This window comes from Glycine soja, chromosome 3 (assembly GCF_004193775.1).
Source record: "Glycine soja cultivar W05 chromosome 3, ASM419377v2, whole genome shotgun sequence".
Classification (NCBI taxonomy): Eukaryota; Viridiplantae; Streptophyta; class Magnoliopsida; order Fabales; family Fabaceae; genus Glycine; species Glycine soja.
In genome coordinates, this window is record NC_041004.1 from 40,398,221 (window position 1) to 40,419,429 (window position 21,209).

Consider the following 21,209-nt stretch of genomic DNA (forward strand, 5'->3'; position numbering starts at 1 on the left):
AGATTACATCCTTAAGATACATGTGAAAGGGGCTGGACCATGCCCATGAACTGCACCCAAAACAGTGTACTTCTTACCCTAAGAGAACAATGAAAATAAAGTATGTAATTTTTTTTAAAATGGTGGTTGTAAAAAAAGTTGGCAAATTTTTTTATCAAACTTATTAAAATAAAATTTAAGAAATTAAAAACGGCATTTTAAGCTCAAATAAACTTTATATAAACTCTTTTGAACATCATAGTCAAGTTCATGAATAACCTCTTTTTTTTAGAAAAAAAAAAGTGATAACTTATTAAATAATATTTATAAAAAAAGTGATAAAATTATTTAAAAAAAGTGGAAAAAGCTTTATATTACGTTGGTTACTAAAAAGTATTACAATAAAAACAAATAATATATTAGTATTATATTATTAATTTATATTTATTTTAACAATCTAATTTGACTAATGCTGATTAATCCAAGTGACAGGTTGAGATGAGTTAACGCAGGAGAATCGAGTCAATTTGTACAACCGGTTTTTTATTTTTGAAATCTATTCATTTCATTCCCTTTTTTTAAATTTCCTTGTTATTTTCTTATTCTTTAAGTTTGTTAACTGTTATCGAGTAAAAAAATGTTAACTATTATGAATTAGGATGACTATTGAACTTTTTATATTTATGCTTTTTTTCCATTTTTTATTTTTTAAATTAGATAAGTTTTTTTGTATACGTACCAAGGTATATATATTTTATAATAAATAATCTTGTTTCAATCATATTAGACTACGAGTTGTTTAGTTTTTTAATTTGTTCACAAAAATAGTAAACCAAGTTAGATTAATTTACTTAATTAGCAACTAGCGATGAGTCAACTCAAGTAAATGGAGTTGACTCACTTTAAAACATTTACCTATAGCTTAAAATAAGTAAAATTAGCTGATTTTGTTGCATGCCTCTAATTGTGTACAGTACTGTGAACTGCAAACACACTACTGCTTATATTATACGTAATAAAATTTTCCTTCCATTAAAATATCCTTGAATCGTTTTTTAACCATGAAAATTATATTATACAGAATACTCAGACTTTTTTTTTATGATCATGTTTTTTCAATCACATATTTTTCGTTTCTCAAGATTTAAATTTAAGATTTTAATTAAAAAAAATAAATTAAATATCACTTAAATCAATGATTTGTTATGTTTTTTATCTTTTTTTATCACATTAATTATATTAAAAAAAATCTCTTCTATGAGAATGTACATGCATCATATATATCATGACTCATGAGTATGTACATGCATGATGCATCATTTTTGTTTTCCAATTGCGGGGAAACAACTAGTAATACAAACATGCTGTTGTTAAATATTGTATATAGAGGATAGAACAGAAGGTAGGTGATGGTTATTTACTACCGTTGACGACCCAGCAAGTTCTTATTCAATTGGATCATTCAATTGACGTGCTACTTGTTACTAGCTGCAAGCTGGGCCACAGTACTGGAACTAGTAAATGTAACACGGAGCTAGAGCCATCTGCACACTTTTAACTGGTCCTGACAAACTTCTTCTACTCCATTCAAAGCTTCACCAAACTCTGACATAACTAGTTAATACTTAATACATGTAAGCATTCAGCAGCAGGCACCACACCTGCAGGAGTAAGAAACTAGTTTATATATGATCTATAAACTTCTTGATAAATTTTTATAAGAAAATAAATTAAACTTTTTTCATAACTTAGAGGAATAAGAGTGTGTTTGGATAACAAAATTTAAAATTTTGACAAATTTTAAATTTTTAGAATTTTAAATATTTCAATTGAAATTCTTTTATATTTAAAGTTGTGTTTGGATAAAAAAAATTAAAATTGTCAAGGTGAAAGAAAATGAATGTAAAGAGAAGAGAATATATGGTTGGTGTGCTTTCAAAGAAAATAATATTGATGCGACATGAAGAGTCGTAGAGAACCAGGATACGACAATGTACACCAACACACCCGACCACAGCATTCAGTCAAAGACATAAGACATGGCCTACTACGCCCTTTGCGCCGACGAGCACCTCCACCGTGTGATAGGCAGCGGCAGTTCCTCCCCTGATTGGCGGGTGCAGTTCCACGTGTCGTCATAACCCCACACGCGATCGACACTCCGCGAGCTTGGACGGTGCTGCTCGAAGAAAATGATCGTCGACGTGAGGAAAGAGTCACGAGTTTGAGAACATGATTTTGAGAACTTTCAGGTGAAAGACAAGATGGAGGTGATAAAGGAAACACACCAACATCTTGAAAGGTTCTTCTATCAAGAAGAGAATTTCAATTTCTCACCTTTTAGAATGAAATTAAAATTTCACATTTTTAATTGTTTAAAATTCTAAAAATTTAAATTCTTCATAAAAAAATACTCAAACACTGAATTTTACATTAAAAAAATTTAAATTTTCTAATAAATTATTTTTCTCACTCGAAATGGTGGGAGCAGGTTTGAAAAAGGATCTTAGAGTGTCTAGGGTTGTGTCAGGAGGGTCTCTTAACGCCTTCCTTTTTCTTCTCATTGGAGTTATTTCACAAAGCACACTTGGAGAGCGCAATACAACGGGTAGTTGGATGCTGCGTTCGGGAAGGATGAATCGCAAAGGAATCTATTGATTCTCTCCCAATTGGTTGGACTGTAGGTGCGATGATTTACTTCACGGGCGAGGTCAAGTCCAAAATGGCATAGAAAACTGATTTGACTCCTTAATGCATGTTCCACTCTACTAGAAGGGATATAGCTCAAGTTGATAAAGCTTTACTCTTGCAATTAAATGTTAAAATTCTCTATCCAAATACATTTTTAGTTAATTACTTTGTTTACTTTCTTGATGCCTTGAGAACTGAGACCACACCTACTGAAAGAGATATTATTGATTATATTTCGCGATGGATCGAATTATGTTGTGGACCACCTTATATATATATATATATAGCTAGAAACTACGTGGAGGAAGAAAGCTGAGAGCAGAATATTAATTCCACCCTTTAAATTGCAATACTGATAATAATTAATCCAGTATTTTGAACCCATGCCTTAATTTGCTATATGGCTCGATTAATTAATAACGTAACGTGTCTGTCTATATATTTTAGGGAACTTCCAAATGTTTTACTCTAATGTATATTTTCTTTCGGTCCAAACTATAGCTGGCTGGCCATGTGTGAGTACGTATAAATTCATAAATAATAATAAATTTTTAATGAACTTCCAATTAATTCTTACAGAAAAACGTTGCACTATTAGATTCCATAGTCAACACCATTTTCTATTCTCTTTTAAAAATTGAAGTGCGTACACCAAAACAAACAAGATTTTTTTTTTTTCTGATTTGCTTCTATGAAGTACATCCATACAATAAAATTAAACATGTGGCTATAAAGCTAATGTATGGCCCTATTATTAACTTTCAGGCCTTTGTGCAGGAAAGGAAAGGAAAAATATTTCATAGGTATACAGAAAATGACAACCAAGATGTTCAGACATGTACAGTTGCAGTATTTTTACCTCTTTTATCTTTTTAAATTAAGAATAAAACTTAATTGTAGTTCTGTTTAAATATTTTTTGACATTGTTCTTCAATTAAAATTAAAATAAAGTTTTACTTATTATATATACATATAATCAAGTTTTACATTAACAATTCAGACAGAACCTTCAATTCTAATCAGAAAATTAGACCAACAGAAAAAAAAATACTTAAAAAATTAAGTCTAAATTATGTCCCTATGTTACGTGATCCCTTCTTCACTTTCCACTACATGTCTACATCTTTCATTTTTTCTCTCATGTTGTGTTTTATTTTCCCTTTGTATTATTATTTTCCTTTCCTTTCGCCTCTTAAATAAAAAAATGGGTCGATACTCATCATTTCCTATGAAAAAGGCTAGTGATCAGTGTATGTCTGATTTATAATCACTTGCATAGGTTGATTAATTATTTTAGCAATATACACCTGTTTCAATTTTATAAAGACTTCCAAAAATTAGTAAAAAAAATAAATTAATTGTTGTTATAATAATAGATCCTTGTATTTTATTTATAGTTAATAAAGTACACATATATACATTTATATTAGCAAGTGCATGTATTAAAATAATTATAAAACATAAAATATTAAATATTAAAAAAATTGATACTATAAGATTAAGATTTCTCCTCTCACTTATATATCAGATTACTACTCGTATGGTTGAAAGAAAGCTAAACATATTCATTTAAGCTTATTCTAGAAGATTTTGAAACTAAATCTATTTAATAACTTTATATAACCTTATTAGCTTAATTTAATAATTAAATCATATGATAATATATTATACGCATAATTAATAGTTTAAATATGCATAATTAATAGTTAAATTTATTTGTATATTATTAAAAATGTACTACATATTAATAAAATTGATTGATAAGGTAGTAATTAGATTTAAAAGTGTATGAAGTTAAGAGGAACCAGGTCTCCCCTGTTATAGAATATATGGGGGTGTAATTGTTAATTATAAAAATTAGGATAATTGTGTTTGCTGTGTGGTGTACTGAATGTTGTTATAAATTTCACCCACTTGTTCTGTCAAAAAAAATCCACCCACTTGGATTGTTACACGTTCGGTCATGTGATTTATATGTACTATAATATAATTTTGTGATAATTAACTAAATGCATCATAAATTAATGTTAGTAAACTTTAATAGTTGTTTCATTTTTTAATTATTTGTTGTTCTAGTATATTTTTATACAATATTTTAATATTAAAAATAAATTAAAAAAACTATAGTCCTAACTTGAATTATTGAGAGCATATATCTAATCATTTTTTCGATGAGATGTATCATATATGGCAAAGGAAGTGTCAAGACATCACAACAAATGATGTGAAAGAAACATTTTTTTAATTTATATACTTACATTACCTTCTTTTTTGTCATTTTCTTTCTTTTCTTTTTATCACGTCACTTGTTATATATATATAACTTTTCTTCATCATTTCTAGCTATGTTCTTTTAATTTCTAAGAGGCGTTGGAAATTTTTAGTTTTCCAAAAAAATCTAAAGTTGGAAATGTGTATCTTCAATTTTTCTTATAAGTGTTTATTTTTTTTAAAAAAAAAAAAAACTAAAACATTTGAAAGTTGAAACTAACGTCCAACAGCATGGAGATATAGAGAGAGAACGCGCAAAAAGCAAGTAGCTAGCTAGTAAATTGAACTCATATATTGATTACATTACTTCCATGCTAAATATAAATATTCCATAAAGGAACCACACGTATATGTATGAGTACTATGGTTGGCACTTGACACAACAAAACCTAAGCAAAGATCGACGGAAATGACATAATACATTACAAAGATATACTACTATTTTTTTTGCTTAATTTCAATAGGCGATAATAAATTAAACTCTAAAATGGTTGTAAGATAAACGACACGAACATAAACCACAATTATTTCCTGACCGAAGGTCGTTGACTAGGGTAATCCAAAGAAACGAGAAGAAATTCCATATGCATGCATGTTCATATCAAGGGGTAGGATGAGGTATGCTACCACCACCAACACCACCGCCACCAATGGGACCTCCGAATCCTCCCAACCCACCTATCCCGGTGGTGCCGCCGAGGCCGCCACCAAGTCCACCACCGCCAATACCACCACCTATTCCGACACCTCCAAAAGGTAGTCCATTGCTTCCAATTCCAGAATAGCCACCAACTCCACCATAGCTGATGAAGTTCTTCTGGTCATTGAGACCAGCATCCTTGGGATTGGGAACATCTCTGGCACTTGTAGCCACAGCCAGAGCAAGAACCAACACCAACATACACCACTTAGCCATGTCTCTCTTTGTCTCCCACACACTTGGACTCTCCTTAATTTAGTTAGTTACTCTGTTTAGTGACTGTGTCGTGTGGAGAGAGTGCTTTTTATAGGGGGGAAACATAAAGTAACCGGTGAAGGGCAGTTGGCAATGGTAAATGAAACTTTAATGTCATTGCAGACTGCAGAGCCAGGAGTTGGGTCGATCTTGATCGATATATCTTCTTCACTTGATTTTTTAACTGCACTATTCTCAACTGTTGATATACATTTTTGCTTTAACAAGATATTTATTGAAAAATAAAATAAATAAGAATTTGTGGTGCGTGGAAGATTGAACTGCACCCATGAAGTTATTTTCCAACTGTAAATGATCCATATGTATTAGGAAAAAAGCTAGTGCATGTGTATATGCCTGACTTTATAATCACTTGACTGGTTGATTAATTATTTTAATTAACAACATATAACTTTCAATTTTATAAATACTTTTTCAATAAATTAGGTAAAAATTATTATTTGTTGAATTACGTAACCTCTATATTATTACTATTATTATTTAAAATTTTGATTTTAATTTATAAGAAAAAAAAATCTTATTTTCTTTTTCTATTCAGGCGGTTTATGAAAAAAAAATATTCAAACGGAACCACCTTAATCATTTAACCTTATTCTAAAACTAAATATTAAATATTAAATCTATTTAATAACATTTTGTAGTTAGAATATGAAAATTTAATCATTGTATCAATTCATGTGAGATAGTGTATGATAATCATACATATGCCAAATTTTAATTAACTTAAATATTCATAATTCATAGTTGACATTAATTTATTTATATATGTTGAAATTTTATGAAATTAATGGGGGGAAAGGCAAGTCTCCAATTTATATAATAGATTGGGTAAAATAGTTACAAAGAATAGGATAAATATTTGTGTTTATTGTGCCTATTGTATTGAATGATGTTGTAAATTTCACCCCAATCGGTTGTTACACGGTTCAGTTGTTTAATAGACTACGTACTATATATGATGTTGTGATAATTAACTAACGCGATGTACTATAGATATTAGTAAATTTTAATATATTCTTAAAAAAAATTGAACTATTAGTTATTCTAGGGTATCTTTACATGATATTATGACATTAATAATTTAAAAGTTATAGTTCTAACATGAATTCTTGAAAAAGTAAAATATCTTATATTACAATGACTTTTTTCATCGGCATATATATAGTGTAAGGAAATAATATGAAAGAAAATGTAAAGACATCAAAACAAATGTTTTTTTAAAAATAATTAACTTCGATTTTTTTTTACATCTTAATTTTACTTACATTAAATATTTTTGTCTTTTTATTCCTTTTAATTTGTTACATCACTTGCTATACGTACGTGCGTATATCATTTTTTTTCTCGTATTATATATTTCTCTCTTTTCTCTGAGGTATATATACACTGGAGGCTATCTACGTACCCAACACCCTTTACTGACCTCTAGCACTACCTCCTAGCTTATGCGAAGGCTCTGCTTACGAAAGGTGTATATATGTCATGTGATTTTTTTTTAGAATTAATTAAAAACTTTACAAATTAAAAGTGACGGCACGGATAGAGACAATCCTTTTAATTGGTTAGTTTTTTATATTTAACCATTTATATATAAAATATTTAACAATATTTGAATTTAATATATATATATATATATATATATATATAAATCAAATTACACCAATATAATTTAAGCAACTATTATATTATTCAATAATTTTTAATTAAATAATATTTTTTTAAAAACTTTATTATTGGATTAAAAGTTTTTTTACATAAATTATATATACAAATTTTAAATTAATATAAAATTATTTTTTATTTTATTTATTTGGATTAAAATTAATATAATATAACTTTTTAAAAATATATTAAAATATAAATTATTTAACTACTTACCGATTAATTTTTATTTTTAATAAAATTTTGACACAAACATCTTAATAATAATAAATATAATATAACGATTAAATTGATAAAAATCATAATTTATATCAAATTATTAAATAGATGTAACAGTTATTTAAAATTATAATTTGATTTCTACTCACTCCTCCTCGCGTGTGTATATATATAAACCATCTTCTGAATTCCGTCAAATGTGAGCTATACTTGTTGCTCCTTCAAAAAATAACACGTATAGTTTCGTATGATATTCATTACCAGCTCGTGTTGTGTTTTATGGTTAAAAATTGACGTGATAGATTAAATGAAGTAAATCTTGATCACTAATATATAATTTTATGGTTTATATTAATGACTCTTTCATTCATGAATAAAAACTATTTTTTTACTATATATATTTATCAACATTTTAAAAGAACTTTTAAAATAAATATTTATTTTTCGTAAAATATTGATTACCACAACGATATAATTAATAATTAATATTAAACATTTGAAAGAATGAAAGTTATAATAAAAAACGTGGAGGCATAGAGAGAGCGGGCAAAAAAGCAAGTAGCAAATAAATGGAACTCATATATTGAGTACATTACTTCCATGCTAAATATGAAATATTCCATATGTAAAAGAACCACGTATATGAGTGACTATGGCTGACACAAAACCTAAGCAAATGAAAGACACAGAATGACACATTACAACTATTTTTTACTTTCCACAGGCGAGAGAAACACTAGAACAAAGCTTGAACGATTAACGACACGTACAAGCACAAACCACAATTATTTCCCGAACGAAAAATAAAGACTAGTGTAATCCAAAGAAACGTGACGGAGCATATATGCATGCATGCATGCATGTTCATCATTTCAAGGGAAAGGAAGAACACCGCTGCCACCACCAACGCCAGTTCCAACGCCACCACCAATACCGCCACCGACACCGCTACCGGTACCGCCAAACCCTCCGATTCCACCGGTAGGACCGCCGAGGCCACCACCAAGTCCACCACCAAGTCCACCACCAAGTCCACCACCTCCGCCAAAACCACCACCTATTCCGGCACCAGCTCCTCCAAAAGGCAGTCCATTGTTCCCAATCCCGGAATAACCACCAACTCCACCATAGCTGATGAAGTTCTTCTGGTCCTTAAGACCAGCATCCTTGGGGTTGGGAACGTTTCTGGCACTTGTGGCCACAGCCAGAGCAAGAACCAACACCAAAACACACATCTTAGCCATGTCTCTCCCACACACTAGGAATGTACAACGAGTTATTGCACTCTCCTTTTGGTTACTCTACTATGAGTGTTGTGCTGAAGTGTTAAGAGGAGCATGTTTTTTATAGGGGGGGGAAATAAGCTAACCGGTGAGGGGACAGTTGAGGATGGTAAATGAAACATTAATGTGACTGCAGAGAGCCTTGCTGTCATGTCCCAAATACAATTTAAGACCAACTTCGTACACTGCAGGCGCATACGTTTATTATCGGTGTGTACGTATAAATTTTTCTGGTAAAATTGAAGACGGTATCCTATATCTATTCCTATGAGTAAGCAAAAGAAAGAGACAGATTAGTCATGAATGGGATCCACCAGTGAGCTGTGTCATGTGTCATTGGGTACCTGCAGTAGTAGTAGTGGACCGAGTCCAAAGGAAGCAGGACCATACATGCATGCTACATTATGTAAGTTATTTACATTTATTTTTTTTCTCTTGTCAGGAGCAGCAGAGAACCGCATTTACCCAAATATCTTTGGCCAAAAACTTTGGAAATTCAGCTGCATCAAGTAACTTATGGAAATTCAGATTGACATACAGTGACGCGTCAAAAAGTTCTCTACAAAAAATAATAAAGTATTTTTTTTAAAATTCAGTGTATTTTTTAGATGCATGTAAACAAAATATCTATATATATAAAAGTGAAACATATATAAATATAATTATATATATAATAGCATGTCCGGTGTTAATTTGTTCAACGAATACAACTGTTATTTTTCTAATCAAACATAATTATATATCATGCTTTTGAATGCCTAATTGCACGACCTAAACGACCTAATACCAAATTTCCATGAAAGAATTTGTTCTTCCCTCTAGTCTTGGTTCTTGTAATAGGTTGCAAAGTCATTACCTCATTTCAAACGTAAGTAAGATTTTAGAAATTAAGAGAAACTTAAATTTTAATGCTTTGGAGTAAAATATGATATTTTGATTAGTAAATTTTGAATAAATAGAAAGGATTTGTTAAAATAGTTTAATTGCTTGGATTCATGGACATTTTGACAAGAAAGTAATTGTTTTGAAAATTTTAAGAACGAAATCCATAGAAATAATTTAATGGGTAAAAATATTCAGAAACTAAGTTCCAATGAACATTAATTATAATAGAAAGGACCAAAACTATGATTAACATAATTAATTAATAAAGTGGCACATGGCGACACACACTAAACTTATAATAATATTTAAATAGTAACGTGTGAAGTTAATTTATACTCAAAATTAAATTCTTACTTCCATTTTATTTGGGCATGCACCCGATTGTTAGCACTAAAGGAACAGAGAGGGGTTCTTAAAATCAGACGCATAAATCCAAGCAGAAAATAAGGGAGAATTCGTAATTAGGTGTGGTTAGACACTATTAAAACATGTAATTAGGGAGTAAGGACGTTGTATGAGTTATAATTAAGTGCTTAATTAGTATATATATGCATCAGTAAAAAAAATAGTATATGCAGTGTAAACTTTTTTTTTTTCTGGACGAATAAAAACATGTAAATTAGTACTGCTGGTGGCCGATGGGTCATTCCGAATTGAAAAGCTCAGAGAAATTAACCCACCAATATTGAATATGGTAACCCATCAGTCATCAGTACCATTAAGGATCCAATTCCAGTTATTTGTTAGTATTAAGATGTTTGATTTGTAGAAATTCGTCATAGAATAAAACCTAAAATTAAGTCGAACTCTAGTCAATCAGCTGGCAATTGGCCCAAGGCCAAGAGTCTTTTGTCAGTATTAGTAAATTTAATAAGTTCATGTGCAATTACCAATTGTAAAAATTAATATAAACGCGACACATTTTATAGGGTGCACCCCTGAGCCATATGGTCTACGGTGCATCACAATTCCTGGCCTTCGGACTAATCAATTCTTCTCATATTGTTATGGCGCCGCGGCGAATATCTGGCTTTGGATTTGTGGCTGTTGTGAATTGTGGGATGGGTTTGTTTTGTCGTGCATTTTGTTGGGTCTGATTTCTTATTTGTAGTGGTTTGGCTGGTTTGCTATGGAGGTTTTCAGTTTGGGTGGAGATTACCGTTAGAAAGAGAAAAAATGGAGAAAGGAAAAGAAGAAGAACAGAGGAGAGACGGTTGAAAACTTCAACCAAACAGGGAGAAAAATGGGAGAGAGAAAGAAGAACAAAAAATCTGGTAGGAAGGATATATAGCAGCATTGTGCTCTACAGATTTGTGAAAATTGGTGCATGGTGTTGGTGGACCACCTATGATGATCCACCTTAGAATCTGCCTATAAATGCGCGTTAAAAGTTTATTAAATTGATTAGAATAAGAAAATCTAGTAAATAAATGAAAAAGTATAGCAATTTTGCCAAATTAATTAACCTTGTTTTTATAATGTTTTTTTTTAATTTTTGTAAAATCATTTCTCTTACTCCAATGGTTCATTTTCTTTATTAATTAAAATCGATGTAGCACAAAAGCAACATTCTAAAAAACAATGCTTATTTTAGAATTTATGTTTCTTCTAAAACAATATTTATTATGGAACAAAGAAAGTATAGACGGTTAATTTGTTTGACCTAATATGTAGGACAAATAACCTACTCACAATTTATTAAAAAACATTCATTCATCCATTAATAAACATTTATTAAGTATAACTCCTTAATAGTATTAATGAGATAACTTCCAATGGTTTATTAAACCATGATCACTATTAATTGACATGGTGTCTCATCATTTATCGAGCTTGACTATTAAAGATTCAATAAAATGCATGTAATTGAGCTTAGCTATAAAAAGTATAAAATATAGCTGAGAGAAGAGATGTCATTATAGGTAGTTGGTCACTATTAATATATACTTTGTACCAACAATATAATGATAAAAAAAATTACCGATGCCACCTAATGGAGGGAAAATTGTTAAAAATAATAGTCTTTTGCATGTCTCCAAAAAATCCCTATTAGCAAAAACAATTAGTTAGTACGTATTTGCTTAAGTTTTTTTATAAGAAAAAACAATTAATTTATGAAGAACAAATAAAAAAATTAATATAGGGTTAAAATTTTAGCCCAACAACTATAGCCATTCACTCGGGTTGGGTTGATTGTAAACAAATATTACGAAAATTAAAAAAAAAATTACAGGATTCAAATAAGGAAGTGCAGGAAGCAAATGTCCAAAAATTGATACATTATGAAAGATCTATTATCCTAATTCTAATAGAAAATAATTTGTTTCTTTTTTATTTTGTTAAAGAAAAATTCATACGGAAGCCTAAAAGCCAGCCCAAAGGCAGCAGAAATGCTAGGGTTATACTAGGTGCACCCAATATTATTGTTGGTGCACTTAGCATTTTAAGTGAATGGACAAAAATATCCTTCACTCAAGCTGATTTGTATGAGTTATATGGATCAACTATAGATCATGTTGATCCGTGTGGTTTGTATGGACGAACTTGATCCGTATGACTCATATGGATCAAGTTTGTCCGTAGAAATCATACAGATCAACTTGATCCATATGTTTAAATTATACTTATGGATCAAGTTCATTCGTACAAATCATACAAATCAACCACGAACTTGCGTACCTTCAATGGAGGGTAATTTTGGAATTAACAAAAAATGTTGGATGCAGAGCTGGTGCAGCTAGCATCACCCAAATGCTAGGCTCAAATTTTAGCCCAACAAAGCCAGACAAATAGATTGGGCTCATTGGTAACAAAACTTTTAGGGTGTTCCTGGGTGCACCCAGCATTTTCTTATTTTTTCAATTTTTCCCTTCACTCTTACGAAAGAATACAGAAGAACTTTTTTCGTAAGAGTTTTTTTTTTTTACGGAAGAACCTCTTCTGTAGAAATCTTACGGAAAAGGTTCTTTCCTAAACTCTTACGGAAGATGTTCTTCTGTTAGAGTTCTTCCGTAAGAGTGTAAGAGTTTTTTTTAAAAAAAAAATTTAAATATTATTGACGAATTAATTTAAAATTATACTTATGGATCAAGTTCATTCATACAAACCATACGGATCAACCACGAACTTGCGTATCTTTGACGTAGGGTAATCTTGAAATTAACAAAAAATGTTGGGTGCACAAGCAATAAAGCTGGTGCAAACACCTAGATTGGGCTCATTGGTAACAAAACTTGTAGGGTGTTGCTAGGTGCATCCAGAATTTTCTCATTTTTTCAATTTTGCCCTTCACTCTTACGGAAGAACTTCTTCCGTAAGAGTTCCTCACTCTTACCAAAATATATATTAAATTTTTTAATAGTAAATATTTTTTATTTTTAAAAAAATATCAGATTAAATAATTCGTATGATTTATATCAAAATTAATTGTCACAAAATTTATTATTTAAATTTACATGCGCATTAAATATACATTAGAAATTTTAGTATTATGTATAGCAACATTATTTATTTTATAACATAATTGGCTCATTAACTCTTACGAAAGAAGTTTTTTCGTAAGAATAAAGGGCAAAATTAGAAAAATGAGAAAATGCTGGATGCACCAACAATAATGCTGGGTGCACCTAGCAACACCCAAACTTGTAAGAAAGACCGGACAAAAAAAAAATTGCAAACCAAGACCATTAGGGCAAAATATAAGGCTAGTAAAAAAACACCTTGACCTTTCAGTGTGACGAAAGGACAAAAGAAGAGAGTTTGGCTTCAACTCAACTCAACCTTCCAGATAATATGAAGACTGAAGATATCAATAGATTGGTGGACAACAAGAAAAAAAAACAGATCACAATAGTTCACTAACAATTAGAGGCTGATCTGGCAGAAGATTATTGGAACACTGAGAAATCATATTGAAAATAAAAACTCTGATAATTTGTATAAAAATATTCTAGGGAATTTTCGGGTTTTGAAAATTTGGGCTTGGAGAAAGCGGTAGTATTATCAACATTGATGTTTTATTTTCTTTAGCATAAGAGTCCAATAGATAAGTTCTTACATTGGAAGTAGGAAGGTCTGTCATTCCAATTTGTAAGTTAGTTTTCAAACTCATCTTAGTTTATGTTTCAAAATCGACCAATCATAAGCAAGAGAGTATTTTGATTTTTCTTTTTGAATAAAATAAAAGTAAAGACTAATGACTATCTAGTCCAAAAAAAAAAAAAACAATGTAATGACTCTCATAAATAAATATAGACGAATACAAAGTTAAAGTGGGGTGGGCTCCCCAACGTTTCGTGTGGTTTTGAGGACTATGCTAGGATAGAGAAAAAAAATGATCCACATAAACACAAGTCACACAATATGTCAAACAAAGACTAACTTCGTAAATCAATCATAAATAAAAGTTCGTTATCTCAACAAATAACCGACAGCCTCGTATGCAGGTGTCTTCAATAATTTAGGAAAAGGACTAAGTGGAGCAAGTTAACAATTAACCTGTGTTAAAAATTTTAGCTGCAATTTAAGAATTTAATTTCATTAAGTTAGCTGTTAGAATGCTCCTGTTTTCGGGGCCTAGCCCCTTTATGTCACAATAAAATGTTCCTGTTTTAAAATGAAAGATGTAATTTAAGGCTTTAAGTGTAAAATTAAAATTACTGATTCAAAGTTTATTAAAGTAAATGTGTATTTGATTTATTTTATTTTATAGGAATATATTTTTTTAAAACTTCTAGATAGAGATTTAAGAAAGGTGCTTTTCTAAAAGAAAAGAAAAAGTTGTATCAATCTAAATTTCAACAACTTCATAATTAAATATACACATATGAATATTAAAACTGATAATATTTGAACCAAAAAAGCTCTTATATTATAAATTTAAATCCTGTAGGTAAAAATATTTTTACTGCACTCTTTATTTTTGTAACAGATGGCCATTTTTTATATATTAAAAATTACTTTTAGTTATTGTACTAATTTTTTATCTTGAGTATTTGTTGTTTTTATAATTATACCCTTTGGATTTGCTTGGCTCATGAAATTAGAATTGGAAATTAAATTATGATTCTAATTGCTAGAATAAAGTTGGTTTTGAATCATCATTAATTCTTGTATATGTTTGAGTTGTATAAAGAATTTGAATATAAAATCATATTTCTAAATTAAACTTTATAGTTATTAATTTTTGTGATTGTGTGATGCACAAGACATTAATCAATTTATAAGGGTAAATTGAGTTTCAAGAATAGCGTATCAAAAAAGGTAGTTTTAGATTATCTACAATCACCTATTTATATCTGAAATTTCTATAGTTAATTAGATGAGAATGACAACCCTCACTCTCAGAGATTCCTAATGCACGACAAAGACTTCTTCTTTATCCTAATACATATAGGACCTTTGTAAATTACCAGGATCATCTCGCAACACAAAAAAAATAAAAGGGACACTTGTAGTTAGTGTAGTCAAATATGTGATTGTAATGGGTAAAATATCCTTTATATTGTGGTCACAACTTAAAACTATGTAAAGAGGTTTGTGTAGAGTTAAAACTTGTTCATAAAACTCATAAGGCTAGTTAAAATATGTTAAAGAGTTAAATTATAGATAAGGATGACAATAATAAGATGAAGAGTGGTAATAATGGTGAGGAAACAATAACAATGATAATCAATAGTGAGACTATAATGGTGATTGAGAAAGTGGGAGAAATAATAACATTAATTGAAAATGATATCAAAGAGAATAACAATAATTGAAAAAACAATTAATTGATGAGATAATAAGGGTGAGAGTTTTTTTTACCAAAATAAGGATAGGAGTCTAGCACTTAGAAATTGAAATTTAAAGAATAAAGATTAAGAATTGGAATATATTAGTTTAGTAATATCACAATTTCATGAAATTGGATTTCATAATTATGATTTTAATTTTGAAATAACTTCTTAACATTATAATTATATAGTAGACTTTTAATTTTAAATCCCAAACGTGAAAAACACATTTCAGTTAATTCTATTCAACTTTTAAAACTTTCTCTCTCTCTAAATCTAAGTTGCATATTCTTTATTAATGTGTTTGAATGAATTAGGCATGTTTCGTTTAAATTAAAAAATTAAAAGATCATTTATTTATTTCTTAAGAAAAGTAAAAAGAAATGGAACTTATATTAATCAAAATTCCAAAGTAAACATTGAAAAGAAAAGAAAAAACATTGGAATAGTGAGATGAGAAATGAAAAATGAATGGTTTCGGGTCAAACCTTTACCGACCCAGATGAATATGTTGGAGCCGCGTAAGCTGTCGCTATAGTGAGACGGTTCCTCACGGTTCTGCTTCTCCTCTCTTACTCTATCCTCTTCCGTCTTCTGTTTCTTTTGGCATCAACAACAACAATTTGGGGTTTTTATTTATTTCGTTTCGGTCAAAAAAGGAGAAAGGAGAATATATATTATGGGAAAAAACTCTCCCTTCGCCTCTCCAGCTTCTTCTTCTTCTCCGTTTTCTGATGCTTTTTCTCAAAGGTACTAATTGAAGATCCCCTTTCCTTTTCGTTTTCGGTCTCCCCTTTTCTGACCCTCAATTTATTTTTTGGAGCATCGTGCTGTGATAATATATATACTCTCTTCTTTTCTTTTCTTTTCTTTTTTTTTTCCTTTTCAAGATTTATGGAGATCCCTGGGTTAGGGTTAGATATAATATTTCTGTAGCATTTTTCAATTGGTTCAACTCTCTCTCTTTTTATTCTCTCCCAAAAGAAGAACATCTTTTTCTAGAGTAGTTGGTGTTTATTATTTTTGCTTTGGTGGTGTGTGAGGATTGTGTGGTGTGATCTGATTTTATAAACCTAGGGTTTTTGATAGTGGGGAAATTGATGTTGATGAAGGTGTGTATGAGGATGTTGTTTTGCTGAATTGTTTGTGGGATGGCAACAGCAATACAAGTAGTGATGAAGGAGATGAGCTAAAATAATGGGCGATACTTCTCTTCTCACTTGTTGTTTGTCAATGGAGAATCACCACCCATCCACGCTACTGTCCATGGATTCTAGTGCATCTTCACATGAGGAACTGGATTTAGAGATGAACACACAGATCATACCCCCCGATATCAATTTGCCCCTTTCGGCCGAGCGCAGCCCTCCTCCACAGCCATGGAATTCTGATCCCTGTGATATTCTGGATGTTGGTCTTGGCACTCAAGGCTATGAGACTGAGACTTTTCTCAACCTTCCCAAAGCTGGAAGGAAGTGCACCAAGCGCATTGATAGCATTTGGGGTGCTTGGTTCTTCTTCCGGTTTTACTTCAAGCCCGTGTTGCATGAGAAATCTAAGACCAAGGTCATCAGGGACAGCAGCGGGGTGTCGGGGTTTGACAAGACCGATCTCAACCTTGATGTTTTCATGGTTCAGCATGACATGGAGAACATGTACATGTGGGTTTTCAAGGGGAGGCCGGACAATGCATTGGGTAAGATGCAGCTGAGGAGTTACATGAACGGGCACTCTCGCCAAGGGGAGCGCCCGTTTCCGTTCAGTGCTGAGAAGGGTTTTGTTCGATCCCACAGGATGCAGCGGAAGCATTATAGAGGCCTATCAAATCCCCAATGCGTGCATGGCATTGAGGTTGTTCCATCGCCCAATCTAATGGGTCTCGATAAGGATGAGCAGAAGAGGTGGATGGAACTCACCGGCCGAGACTTGAATTTCACAATCCCTCCTGAAGCAAGTGATTTCAGTTCGTGGAGAAACCTTCCTAACACAGACTTTGGGCTTGAAAGGCCGCCTGTTCCGATCAAGAGTGCTCCTAATTCTCATCCTAAGAAATTGCTTAATGGAACTGTGCTGAATCTGTCTAACCATAGCAATGGTGATGCCATTGATCTATCTCCTGTAAATGGCAAGAAGAGGAAAGAGTTATTTCTTAATGATGAAGACTATTACTTGTCTGTTAATCCTCCATCTGATCGGATTCCAGATATAGAGATGCAACCAACCGAGCATCCCTGGTTGAATGACTTTAGTGGGGTGATGAAGAATGTTTGTGGCCCTGTTACTGCTGGAAAAACTATTTATGAGGATGAAGAAGGTTACATGATTGTTATAAGTCTTCCGTGTGTGGATCTTTCAAGTGTGAAAGTTTCTTGGAGGAATACTCTTATTCATGGTATCATTAAGGTTTCTTGTGTGAGCACATCTGGGAAGCCATATATCAAGAGACATGACAGGACATTCAAACTTACAGATCCGTCATCCGAACACTGCCCACCTGGTGAGTTTGTTCGTGAAATCCCTCTTTCAACTCGAATTCCTGAAGATGCCAATATAGAAGCATACTATGATGGGCCAGGATCAGTGCTTGAGATCATGGTGCCAAAACTTCGTGTGGGATCAGAAGAGCATGAAGTTCGTGTTTGCCTTCGCCCTCATCTTGGAGGGAATGATCTTATGTTGACTTGAGTTTTAGGCTCTTATTAAAATTGTTGGGGTTGCAAGCATGGTCCGAAAATCATTGTTTTACTAACTTTGTGCCTGTGTTATCTACAATACAAAAGTGCATCTCACATTTGTCTCCATTTTTTCTTATTAATTGCGATGGTTTTTTTGGGGTCCATAAATCTATTAGCGTTTGATTGTAATCATTCTTTATCTTTTAACATCCATCCCTAATCATTTATATGAAATTATTAAATCTGACCTTATGTATACTGGTTTGTTTTGGATTTACTTGTCTGATCTCTTAGAGGTATTTTGGGATTAGCATTTGTGTTTCTTGCCTATAAACTGAGGGAGGTGTACTTTTGAGGATAAAATGTAGTTATATCTGCCGATTAGAAAATCAACAGTTAAATTTTTGCAACTTCCTTATTTGTTAAATATGTGCATATAATCCAAACTGTAAATTTTTTAATCAGTAGTTGATATTGCATTTTTTTTCCTTTAAAATGTACCCCCTTAGCCAATTCTGAGTTTCTTGGTGCATAATAGCATCTTTATTTTGGTTTCAAAGTTTTATTACCCTGAGGAAATAAGTATACCCTTCCCATATAGGATGTAAAGAGTCTGGTAATTGTGCTTGTCTTCTGCCACCAGTTATGAGACTATTAGTTTCACACTCACTGGATAAAAAATAGAAAATGAAATATTCCTTTTCAACTCACCATGTCATTACCATCGCAATTAACTCGTTTAAATTTTCAATTTACTTTCAAATTGCCCTTTGACTAAAGCAATAAAAAAGGTAAGGAAATGAAGCCAATAGTTGGGGGTTTGATAAACCTAAAATTTAGTATAGTTCAAGATTTTTTGGGGCGGCGTTTGGGCTTTATGACTTGTAGCAAATGTTGAAAGTTGTGTAGTATTTAGTTGTATTAAATGTTTCATTTTAGTCAATAAATTGCTAAAATTAAAAAGGTTTTGTTAATAAAATAAACCACTGAAATCATTAGTTATTTACATCTTAATCTTGATTTTATTATTGGCTGACATGTGGGGGTCTATTAAACTGCTTCACAGCTGCACAATTATTAACAGACCTTATCCAAATTCGTGGAGTTTCGTTTTAGGCCTTAATATATATATATATATATATATATATATATATATATATATATATATATATATCCTGCATTAAGTTACGTGCTTTAGACATCATGTGTCGTAAAAGAATAGGAAAGTATAATGATGATGTGTGTAAACTGTAAAGTTTGTTAGTTACGTGATAAAAAATGAAAAATATTACATGAAAAAAAGAGTTTGTCAATGTTAGACTTTCTAGTACAGCATTTTTTTTTATACTGGGTCATTTTGGAATTTTAGCCCATCATTTGTCGAAGAAGAAAAATCAACACCCATTGGAGGCTATTACTTCCTTTACTCTCTTTTTGTATTTCAGAATGATCAATTCAGAATATAAAATTATATTTCGAAATATACTTTCTTTTTTGACTTCTAGAGACTAGAATGACCACTCCAGAGAATAAAAAAACATTTTAGAAAAAATGCAGGAAGCAGTTTGGGAAGTGTAGGAAGCAACAGTCCCCATTGGAATACCTTAACGTACAGAATAATAGTAGAAGCTATACAAAAAAAGCCTCTCATAGTCCATTCCTGAGTTATCTCGAATTCTAGATAGTTAACGTGTAATGGATAAACATATATCATTTCCTTTTATTTTTTCTTGAGGTAGTCTAAGACTAAGACCTGGTCCTCATGTAGGGAAGACTGAAGAGAGACTGAGCGTAAAACAATTTCGGTAAGATTCGAGAACTTATCAGAGGACATGGTGCCTTTTTATCATTTTGTTTTTTAAACTTATAGTTAAGAGAGACACAGGTTGGGTTGGGTCAAGTTTAGTTAGCTTCAAACCAAACTTAATAGTTTAATCAAATTCAATTTTGGGCTTAATGTAACTTTTACTAATGTCTATGTCAAAATGTGAAAACCAGAACCATTCAAGATGTAGACATTATATATGAATTTAAACATTATGCATAGTTGAATTATAAAAATTAAATAAAATGTTTTCCAATATATATATAGATTAAAAAAATCACCATTAGAATAACACATTCTTCATAAGATTTTAATTTAAGCCAATTTGTACTTGAATCTTTTATAAAACAAAACAATTATAATTGACAAAATTAGTAAAATATTACATTGCGTCCGACTAAAGTTAAACATGATATAAATCCAACTGAAATCACGACTTAACCTATTCAGCATAAATTCGGAGAGTGAAATAAGCCTATATACTCTTAACCTATTCAGTACAAATTCACAGAATGGAATAAACCTATTCTCTTAACCTATTCAGCACAAATTCAGAGTGGAATAAGCCTAAACTACCTCGTATATTCAAAGAGTGAAATAACCCATACTATCTCGTATCTTTTATGTTTTAGTTTTTATTTTTATTTTTTTAAAATCAATTAGTGTTTTAGAATTTTAAATTCTCAAATATATCCTTATTTAATATTCATTACTAGTAATTATAGCTATCAAAGATAAAAAAATATATGGTTGATATTTAATCCAAATATAACAACTTTTAGTTTCATTATGTTTCTTAATTAATGTGCAATAACCTAAACATAGATAAACAAAAAGATAGTACTTTAGTCACAAGAGACTAGGCTAGTTCATCAATGGCAGATACTTATACAATGAGCAAGACCTTTAATGGTGGTTTCTGGCTTGTTACGCCAAAGGTCTTCGAGCTTAAGTTAGTATGAGTGATTT

General features: G+C 31.1%; 3 protein-coding genes across 4 annotated transcripts; 1 reads left to right on the forward strand and 2 right to left on the reverse strand.

Annotated features, from left to right (window-relative positions):
- Nucleotides 1–5,211: 5,211 nt before the first annotated feature.
- LOC114406992 (acanthoscurrin-1-like) lies at nucleotides 5,212–5,927 on the reverse strand. Its single transcript, XM_028369896.1, has one exon. The coding sequence runs from the start codon at nucleotides 5,855–5,857 to the stop codon at nucleotides 5,543–5,545; it is 315 nt and encodes a 104-aa protein (XP_028225697.1). The 5' UTR covers nucleotides 5,858–5,927; the 3' UTR covers nucleotides 5,212–5,542.
- Nucleotides 5,928–8,357: 2,430 nt separating this feature from the next.
- Nucleotides 8,358–9,113, reverse strand: LOC114406993 (glycine-rich protein 5-like). Its single transcript, XM_028369897.1, has one exon. The coding sequence runs from the start codon at nucleotides 9,040–9,042 to the stop codon at nucleotides 8,671–8,673; it is 372 nt and encodes a 123-aa protein (XP_028225698.1). The 5' UTR covers nucleotides 9,043–9,113; the 3' UTR covers nucleotides 8,358–8,670.
- A 7,127-nt stretch (nucleotides 9,114–16,240) lies between these two features.
- On the forward strand, nucleotides 16,241–18,671 carry LOC114406994. Of its 2 annotated transcripts, none has more exons than XM_028369899.1 (2): nucleotides 16,241–16,490; nucleotides 16,902–18,671. In XM_028369899.1, exon 2 carries the CDS (start codon nucleotides 16,938–16,940, stop codon nucleotides 18,423–18,425), a length of 1,488 nt encoding a protein of 495 aa, XP_028225700.1. In that variant the 5' UTR covers nucleotides 16,241–16,490; nucleotides 16,902–16,937; the 3' UTR covers nucleotides 18,426–18,671. The 2 variants fall into 2 exon arrangements, with proteins under 2 accessions (XP_028225700.1, XP_028225699.1); XM_028369898.1 differs by having other exon boundaries at nucleotides 16,256–16,490; nucleotides 16,853–18,671.
- Nucleotides 18,672–21,209: the final 2,538 nt, after the last annotated feature.

What these genes read in the sequence shown, in the direction of transcription:
- LOC114406992 (XM_028369896.1), bottom strand. Translation starts at nt 5,857, where the DNA reads ATGGCTAAGTGGTGTATGTTGGTGTTGGTTCTTGCTCTGGCTGTGGCT.
- LOC114406993 (XM_028369897.1), bottom strand. Translation starts at nt 9,042, where the DNA reads ATGGCTAAGATGTGTGTTTTGGTGTTGGTTCTTGCTCTGGCTGTGGCC.
- LOC114406994 (XM_028369899.1), top strand. Translation starts at nt 16,938, where the DNA reads ATGGGCGATACTTCTCTTCTCACTTGTTGTTTGTCAATGGAGAATCAC.